Genomic DNA, 9,327 nt, shown 5'->3' with positions numbered 1-9,327 from the left:
CTCCTGCCTCAGCCTCCCGAGTAGCTGGGACTACAGGTGCCTGCCACCATGCCCAGCTAATTTTTTTTTTTTTTTTTTTTAGTAGAGACGGGGTTTCACTGGGTTAGCCAGGATAGTCCCGATCTCCTGACCTCATGATCCACCCACCTCAGCCTCCCAAAGTGCTGGGATTACAGGCGTGAGCCACTGTGCCAGGCTGAAATGCCACATTGTAAGTTTGTTTCAATGGGATCCAAACAATGTCTACATGTTGCAATTGATTGATGTCTTCTTCTTCTTCTTTTTTAGAGATGTGGTCTCATTCTGTCACCTAGGCTGGAGTGTGTGGTGGCATGATCATAGCTCACTGAACCCTCCAACTCCCAGGCTCAGGCAATTCTCCTACCTCAGTCTCCCAAGTAGCTAGGACTACAGGCGTATGCCATCTTGCCCTGCTAATTTTTACTTTTTATTTTTGTAGAGATGAGGTCCCACTATGTTACTCAGGTTGGTCTCACCTCCTGGGCTCTAGGAGTTCTTCCACCTTGGCCTCCCAAAGTGCTGGGATTACAGGCATGGGCCATCATGCTCGGCAACTGATGTCTTCTTTTAAGTCTCTTTTAATCTATATATTTCCTCTCTCTTTTTCCCTTGAAACTTATTTGTTGAAAAAGATGAAGCCATTTGCCCTGGAGTTTTCCATAGCCTGGATTTTGCTGATTGTATCCCCTAGGTGTCATTTACCATTTACCATGCTGTCCCCATCCTCTGTATTTCCTGTTATGGTAGTTGGGTCTACAGTTCAGATCACATTCAGGTTTACTTATTTGTAAGACTATTTGATAGGTGGTCTTATGGTCTAACATCAGAAGGCATTTAACAGCTGTTTGTCTTTTGTGATGTAAGCAGCCATGGATGATCAACCTAGATCCATTAATTCATTGGGGGTTGCAAAATGGTGATAATTTAAGTCTATCATTATTTCTGAATTTATTAGGTGGATTGTTTCTAAAGACAAGCTTCTCTTCCTCTACTATTTGGTTCCCTGGTAATACAGTTCATATGGGAATGGCAAGATAAATGCTTATTAAATTTACTTACCAGTTTTCAAAATAATGAGGTGGTTCCCTAGTATCCAATTAGTTTCTTCCTTTCCCCTTTCCTTTCCCTTTTTTTTTTTTTTTTTTTTTTTGGAGACAGTCTCACTCCGTCACCTAGGCTGGAGTGCAGTGGTGCGATCTCAGCTCACTGTAACCTCCGATCTCAGCTCACTGTAACCTCCGCCTCCCAAGTTCAAGTGATTCTCGTGTCTCAGCCTCCTGAATAGCTAGGATTCTAGGTGTGCACTACCACGCCTGGCTAATTTTTGTATTTTGGGTAGACAAGATTTCGCCATGTTGGCCAGGCTGGTCTCAAACTCCTGGTCTCAGGCAATCCACCCACCTTGCCTTGGCCTCCCAAAGTGCTGGGATTACAGGTGTGAGCCACCACACTGGCCCAGGTTTTTTTTTGTTTTTTTTTTTCCCCATACACGGTCTCGCTCTGTCACCCAGGCTGAGTCCAGTAGCACAATCATAGCTCATGGCAGCCTTGAGCTCCCAGGCTCAAGCGATCCTCCCACCTCAGCCTCCCTAGTAGCTGGGACTATAGGTGTGCACTACCACATCCGATGAATTTTTTATTTTTTGCAGAGGCAAGGTCTCATGCCCTGTTTGGTCTCAAACTCCTGGCCTCAAGCAATCCTCTTGCCTTGGTCTCCCAAAGTGCTAGGATTACAGGTGTGAGCCACCATGCCTGGATTGTTGGTTTTTTAACAAAGCTTTATTGAGGTATAATTGACATATGAGAAACTGCACACATTTAAAGTGTGTTTAGGTGTGTATACACCCATGAGCCTTTCACCACAATCAAGATAGTAGACATATCTGTCACCCCCAAAAGTTTCTTTGGGCCTCCTTCTAACCCCTTCCAGCTTCCCTCCTATCCCCTCTCTAGCTATCCCTCCTGTTCTTCAGGCAACTGTGTGTTCTAAAACATACATTTCATCATCAATTCATAAGTAATTCAAAATCAGGACTATAGGATTTTAACTTCATCTCTTCTAGTTTAACATTTGAATTTATTTTCTTCCATGCTGAGAATATGGATTTTCAGCAACACTGGGGATGATGGAATTAGAATATCATACAATTACCCATTTGCTTTATGCCACATTACAGCAAATGCTTTTTAAATGTTAGTTACCTTTGATGCTCTACCCCTCTTCCCTTATAAAGGGCAAATAATTCTTCCCCATAATTTTCCGTTCTAATATTTACAAAGAACAGAGACAGGTTTTTTCATCTTTAACATCTTGAGAGGTCTACAGTTCTGAGTCCTCAGTAATTTCTGGAAAGGGTTCATGCAGGGATGATCTTGGACGCAACAAATGGTCCTGAGAGACAGAAATGCAGTTTGCCCTGGGCTTAGGAAACAAGGAGACCTTCTTGCTGTATGGGGGCTAATGGTAGCAGTGGGTAGGTAAACAGGCAATTACGATCTACTATGGTAACTGCTGCCATAATGGGATGGCACAGAATGCTGTTGGAGCATAACGCAGTGGAGCACTTGTGCCTACCTTGCTCCTGGTATATTAGGGAAGGCTCCCAAGAGGAGGGGACATTTAAGCGGGGTCCTGGAGGAAGAGCAGGAATTAGTGATGCTGGCAGTTAACAAAGAGGAGGGAGGAGAAGGCATTTTCAGGTCCAGAAGCAGCAACAGACAAAAGGTCCAGAAATAGGAAAGTGTGGTTCCTAGAGAAACCGCAAATGAAGAGTTGATGACGACTGGGGTAGTAAAGGGAAAGCAAGAGAGTGCTCTGCTTATCTGTCCCACATGGTGCCTTGTACCTGGCAGGCGTTCAACATGTTCTGGTTTCAGAAAACTATACTTTTTTTTTTTTTTTTGAGATGGAGTTTCACTTGTTACCCAGGCTGGAGTGCGATGGTACAATCTCAGCTCACTGCATCCTCCACCTCCCAGGTTCAAGCGATTCTCCTGCCTCAGCCTCCCAAGTAGCTGGGATTACAGGCACCCGCTACCACGTCTGGCTAATTTTTTGTATTTTTAGTAGAGATGGAGTTTCGCCATGTTGGCCAGGCTGGTCTTGAACTCTTGACCTCAGGTGATCCACCTGCCTCAGCCTCCCAAAGTGCTGGGATTACAGGCGTGAGCTACCGCACCCGGCCAAGAAGAGTACACTTTATAACAACAATAACAATAACAGCTTGTGGCAATTACAAAATGAAAAGTACTGTGCCAAGAACTTTGCATAAATTATCTCATCTAATCCTCACAACAACCCTCCTAGATAGGCGTTCCCCTTCTGCAGTCAAGAAAGCATGTTCAGAAAGGTCAAGTTGCACAGCTACTATGCTAAGTCACACGTCCATATGGTGAAGCAGGGCAGGGAGTCAAAGGCCCAAATTTTCTCATGCCAAAGCCTGAGCTCCTTCCCTCTTACCTTTCCTTCATTCCCTTTTACATGGGTAATAGCCTCCAAGGGGGTCACCTAGAGTTCTACTCAGGATTCAAGTGAAGATGTGTATCTGAGGGATGAGCTATATGTCCCAAGATCTGCTTATCTGCTGCTTGGTTTGGGCCAACAGCCATCTGCACCATTTCTTTCCTCTTGGCTGTGACAGGTGTACTGTTCTAGCACAGACCAGGTCACTGCCTTGTGCCTTGAAGCTCAAATGATAAAACCTAAGCCCCTCAGCCCAGCTGCTGGTCCTTTGGCAAACCAACCCCTGTGCCTGTGCCCCTCAGTGAAATATCTTCTGTCCCAAAGGGCTGCTGGCACACTGGCTTCACCCGTCTTGGTTTTTCTCAGATTCCATGCAGATCTCTATCAGAGCATTAATGCATTTACTGGTTTACACATCCTTCTCTTTCTTCCAGATTGTGAGCCCCATAAGGTCAGGGACCGTGTATTTATCTCCATATTCACAGGGCCTAGTGCAGGGATGGTACAGAATAGACATCTAGCAAATACCTAATCATCCCCACCAAGCCCCAGTTTCTTCCTAGGAGAAAACGGAGGTAACAATATCCATCTTGCGGGGACACCAGGAAGGTTAACTGAGATAATGTCTAAACCAGGCTAAGCAGAGCATTCAGCACATAGTAAGTACTCAATAAATGACATCGCCTATGATTACTATTATATTATTATGTTATACAATAATAATAATAATAAGCCCAGGTGTGGTGGCACACTTATAATCCCAGTACTTTGGAAGGACAAGACAGGAGGATTACTTGAAGACAGGAGTTTGAGACCAGCCTGAGCAACACAGTGAGATCCCATCTCTACAAAAAATTTCTTAAAAAATTAGCCAGACATGGTGGCATACCTGTAGTCCTAGCTACTTGGGAGGCTGCAGTGGGAGGATCGCTTCAGCTCAGGAATTTGAGGTTGCAGTGAGCTATGACTGTGCCACTACATTCCAGTCTGGACAACAGACTGAGATTCTGCCTCTGAAAAAATTAATTTTAAGTTAGTTAAAATTAATTTAAAAAATTTTTTTTTTGAGATGGAGTTTCACTCTTATTGCCCAGGCTAGAGAACAATGGCATAGTCTTGGCTCACTGCAACCTCTGCCACCCGGGTTCAACCAATTCTCCTGCCTCAGCCTCTCGAGTAGCTGGGATTACAGGCGCCTGCCACAACGCCCAGCTAATTTTTGTATTTTTAGTAGAGACAGGGTTTCACCATGTTGGCTAGGCTGGTCTCGAACTCCTGACCTCGTGATCTGCCCACCTTAGCCTCCCAAAGTGCTGGGATTACAGGTGTGAGCCACCGTGCCTGGCCTAATTTAAATTTTTTAAATTAAAAAATTAATTTACATGTAAATCCTGCCTTTGGCCATGGTAGGAGTGAACTTTAATATTCCTTGTCCCATGAACTGGGACTGACTAAATGTGTCCCTAGTTGCAGTATTATTTTTTTGTTTTCTTGTTTCTATTTTAGATTAAATCAGACAACATGTGCATGCTTTACCTATAAAGTTTCTCTCAATTCTTGGACAAAGATTCACTCAAATGAGCTGGAAGGTGAGACATTAAGGATGAATACCTCCTTTTTCTGTGTTGCTTTTGACATCTTAGTGATCTCTGCCTCTCTGTGGATGAACCATAAAGACACCAACAGAAACAGATTAAAAAACCAGTTATGATCAAGAGAATGAAAAAGGGAATCCCCAGGTAAATGTGAACAGTTTAGAAATTCACTCAGGTGAAGCAGGTAAGAAGGCTGAGAAATGAAGGTGAAATTGACAGACTGTGTCAAGTGTCTGCATGAACTGGGAGATTTATACAACCAATGGATAATTTGGAGATGCACTGTGGTAAATACAGAAGAAAAAAAAAATAAAACAAGCAAGAGAACAGGCAAATTAAGATAAATAAATAGATTCAGTTCCAGGGATATCAAAAGTTTTACAAGAAAGGAAAAAATAACTATAGTACACTTTATGGCTCAGCTGGCAATAATGTTATGGTATCATTATGCTGCTTAGTGATCCAGTCAAAATTACAATATAAACCCATTGGGAGGATGGGAGATGGGAAGTGTGTGCATGTGTGAGAGAGAGCCCGGCCCTCATCTTTCCTACTAAGAAGTCAATAGATAATGCCTAACATGGAAAAATCAAGAGGAAGCTGGGTGGGGCACAGTGGCTCATGCCTGTAATCCAGGCACTTTGGGAGGCCGAGGCAGGTGGATCACCTGAGGTCAGGAGTTCAAGACCAGCCTGGTCAACATGGCAAAACCCCATCTGTATTAAAAATATAAAAATTAGCCAGGCATGGTGGCAGGTGCCTGTAATCCCAGCTACTTGGGAGGCTGAGGCAGGAGAATCACTTGAACCCAGGAGGTGGAGGTTGTAGTGAGCCAAGATCACGCCACTGCACTCCAGCCTGTGCAATAGAGTGAGACTCCGTCTCAAACAAACACACACATCACAAACAAAAAAGAGGAAGCTGCAGCAGTGTGGTATTTAGATATACAGTGGAGAAAAAATACCAAAATGATCAGTTAAAAAAGAGGAAAGTAAAAAAAAATAGAGGAAAGTGTTGTGGGGGAAAAGGAAAAGTGGCCTAGAGGTGTGCAATTTTTTGTAACAAGCTTTGTAGAACTATTAATTTGATAATTTGATAGGCGCTTCTATTATGCTGCCTCTGAGCCTTTGCCCCCTACTCCTCTAACCACTGGGCTTGCCGGCCTCTTTCCAATATGCCCTCCTTCCGCCTGGCAAACATCTTGTCTTTTCTAAACTCGGCCCATGGACATGACATCTGTAAAGTGTTTCTGTGTGACTCCCAGGCTTCTGCCTTCGTTTTCCTCTGTCCAATACTTAGAGCATTTAATGTGTTGATACGTCTGTCTTCCCTCTACCAGATGGTGACTCCCTTGAGAACAGGGACTGTGTCTTATCTAGTGTTAATTACCCAGTGTCTACAGCAGAGAACTTCAGAAACCTTTCTAAACCTGGGCTTGCTGCTGTGTAAAATGCAGTGCATAATCCCTACTTCATATGGCTGGTACGAAAGTTTAACCTTTGTATGAGGTCATATTTGTAACGTACTTACCAACATGCATTTAATAAAATACTGAGTGAAAGAGTAAATGTATGAATACATGTAGTGACCCAAGCACCAACTCTCTACTCCTGCTTTTCACTCAGCCTAGGAAAAACTACAATGGAATCTTTCCCCTAAGGTGAAATCGTGATTCCTATTTCTCAGTCTTTGGCCATAATTTTCTTATTTTCTTGTTCTTCCACTCCACCTCATAGCAGAAATATCACAGATTCTGTAGGCGCTTCCTGGTTATAGGTTGCGGAGCTCCTCAGGGCTTGGAAGTGAGTGAAAGGAAATGTTCAACTTCTGCTTCTCTTCTCTTTTCCTCTCCTCCTTTCCCCTCCTGTGGGGGAAACAAACAAATAAAAACAAAAATTAATTTACAAATGTAATTTCTTCAAAGACTGCATGTGAGCAGTGGCGTGGCCAGTGGTGATCCTTGTGTGCATGGAATATTGAGGGCGTGCTCCTGCCTCCAGAGAAAGTGGTCGAGTAGGACAGCTGGCATCCACGGCTTCCACATCCCCGGTGCCTCCACCCTTCATCTTTCACCAGTACTGACAGGAACACTGCTGCATGGGATCTGAGCTGAGCCCCACAAACCTCTAGGCAGCAAGCAGGTACTACCCCATTGGAGGTGACATCCCTCTGGTGATGCTGAAAACCTGGATTGTCTTTTCTAACTCTGTGTTCCCTACTGCTTTACACCTCCAGATGTGAATCTTCAGAATATTATATGCTGGGCTATGGCATGGAGACTAGTCTCACAAGCCTAAAGGACTTCCTTTAATATTTCATGAAAGCATCACATTTCTTTTTTTTCTTTCTTTCTTTCTTTCTTTCTTTTTTTTTTTTTTTTTTTGAGATGGAGTATCGCTCTGTTACCAGGCTGGAGTGCAGTGGCGTGATCTTGGCTCACTGCAACCTCTGACTCCCGGGTTCAAGTGATTCTCCTGCCTCAGCCTCCCAAGTAGCTGGGATTATAGGCATGTACCACCACGCCCAGCTAATTTTGTTTTTGTTTTTGTTTTTGTTTTTTTTTAGTAGAGACGGGGTTTCACTATGTTGGCCAAGATGGTCTTGATCTCCTGACCTTGTGATCCGCCCACCTTGTCCTCCCAACGTGCTGGAATTACAGGCGTGAGCCACCGTGCCCAGCCTATACTTCTTCTATTTAGGTTCACTGTCCTTATTTGGAAAGAACATGCTACAACTTGAAGGAGAAATCATAAGACATACTAAAAAGTATTTTGAAATAAAAACAAAAACATAACATAATAACACTTATGGAGTAAAGCAAAAGCAGTGCTAAGAGAGAAATTTATAGCTATAAATGCCTATGTTTTAAAAAGAAGAAACATCTCAAATCAATAACTTCACTTTATGACTTGTGGACTTAGCAAAAGAAGCACAAACTAAATCTGAAGCTGGCAGAAGGAAGGAGATTAAGATTAGAGCAGAGGACATGAAATAGAGAATAGAAAAAATAGAAGGTCAGTTGAAAGAAACAAAATGTTAGTTATCAATAAAATTAACAAACTGAGTTTGAATGACTACCAAGAAAAGGACACACATAGATGAAAATGGGAACATGATTACTGACCTTACAGAAATAAAGCTTGTAAGAGAATACAAATGCCAATAAATTACATAGCCTGTATGAAATGGAAAACTTCATAGAAATACACAAATTACCAAAACTGACTCAAGAAAAAAATAAAAATTCTGCATAGACTTATAACAAATAAAACAATTGAATCAATAATCAAAAATCTCCCTTTGAACAAAGAAAAGTGAAAGACTACAGGGCTTCATTTGTGAATTCTACCAAACCGTTAAGGAAGAATTAACACCAATTCTTCTCGAGCTCTTCCAAAAAATAGAAGAGCAAATAGTTTTTCATAGCTCATTTTATGGGGCCGGCATCATGCTGATACCAGAACTAGAAAAAGAAATGACAAGAAAAGAAAATTATAGACCACTATTCCTTAAGAATACAAATGCAGAGATCTTCAACAAATACTAGCAAACTGACTCCAACAGACTATTAAAAGGATTATACACCAGGACCAATGGGATTTACCCCAGGAATCTGAGGGTGGTTCCCCTCAGTGAAACACAAATGGATCAGGGTATAGAGCACAATAAAGGAATGAAGAGAAAACCCCACGTAATTATCTCAATGATGCAGAGAAAGCATTTGACAAGAACCAACAGCATTTCATGATAATAAACACTCAGAAAAAATAGGAATAGAATGGAATTACTCTAACATGATTATGGACATTTATGACAAACCCACAGATAACAGCACACTCAATGGTTAAAGACTGAAAGCCTTTCCTTAAGACCAGGGACAGGACAAAATGCGTCCTTTCACTGCTAGTATTCCACTTTGTATCAGAAGCTCTAGACAGATAATTAGGCAAGAAATAAAAGGCATCCAAATTGGAAGTGAAGAAGTAAAACTATCTCTATCTACAGACAGCATGATTCTATATGTAGAAAATGCCAACACAGCAAGACCCTGTCTCTACAAAGAAATTTTAGCCAGGCGTGGTGGCTCATGCCTGTAATTCCAGGACTTTGGGAGGCTGAGGTGGGTGGATCACCTGAGGTCAGGAGTTTGAAACTAGCCTGGTCAACATGGTGAAACCCTGTCTCTACTAAAAATGCAAAGATTAGGCGGGTGTGGTGGTGCGTGTCTGTAGTCCCAGCTACTCAGGA

General features: G+C 42.5%; 1 protein-coding gene across 1 annotated transcript in view; it reads right to left on the bottom strand.

Moving 5' to 3' along the window:
* Window positions 1–6,868: 6,868 nt before the first annotated feature.
* FAM227A (family with sequence similarity 227, member A) overlaps window positions 6,869–9,327 on the bottom strand; it is a 95,420-nt gene continuing 92,961 nt past the window's right edge. Inside the window, exon 16 of the mRNA XM_011979125.1 lies at window positions 6,869–6,948. Coding sequence (XP_011834515.1) covers window positions 6,869–6,948 — 80 coding nt within the window. The remainder of the gene's footprint in view (window positions 6,949–9,327) is intronic.

The sequence above is a fragment of the Mandrillus leucophaeus genome, unplaced genomic scaffold, assembly GCF_000951045.1.
Source record: "Mandrillus leucophaeus isolate KB7577 unplaced genomic scaffold, Mleu.le_1.0 Scaffold2, whole genome shotgun sequence".
Lineage (NCBI taxonomy): Eukaryota > Metazoa > Chordata > Mammalia > Primates > Cercopithecidae > Mandrillus > Mandrillus leucophaeus.
This window is presented reverse-complemented; position numbering and strand designations above follow the sequence as displayed.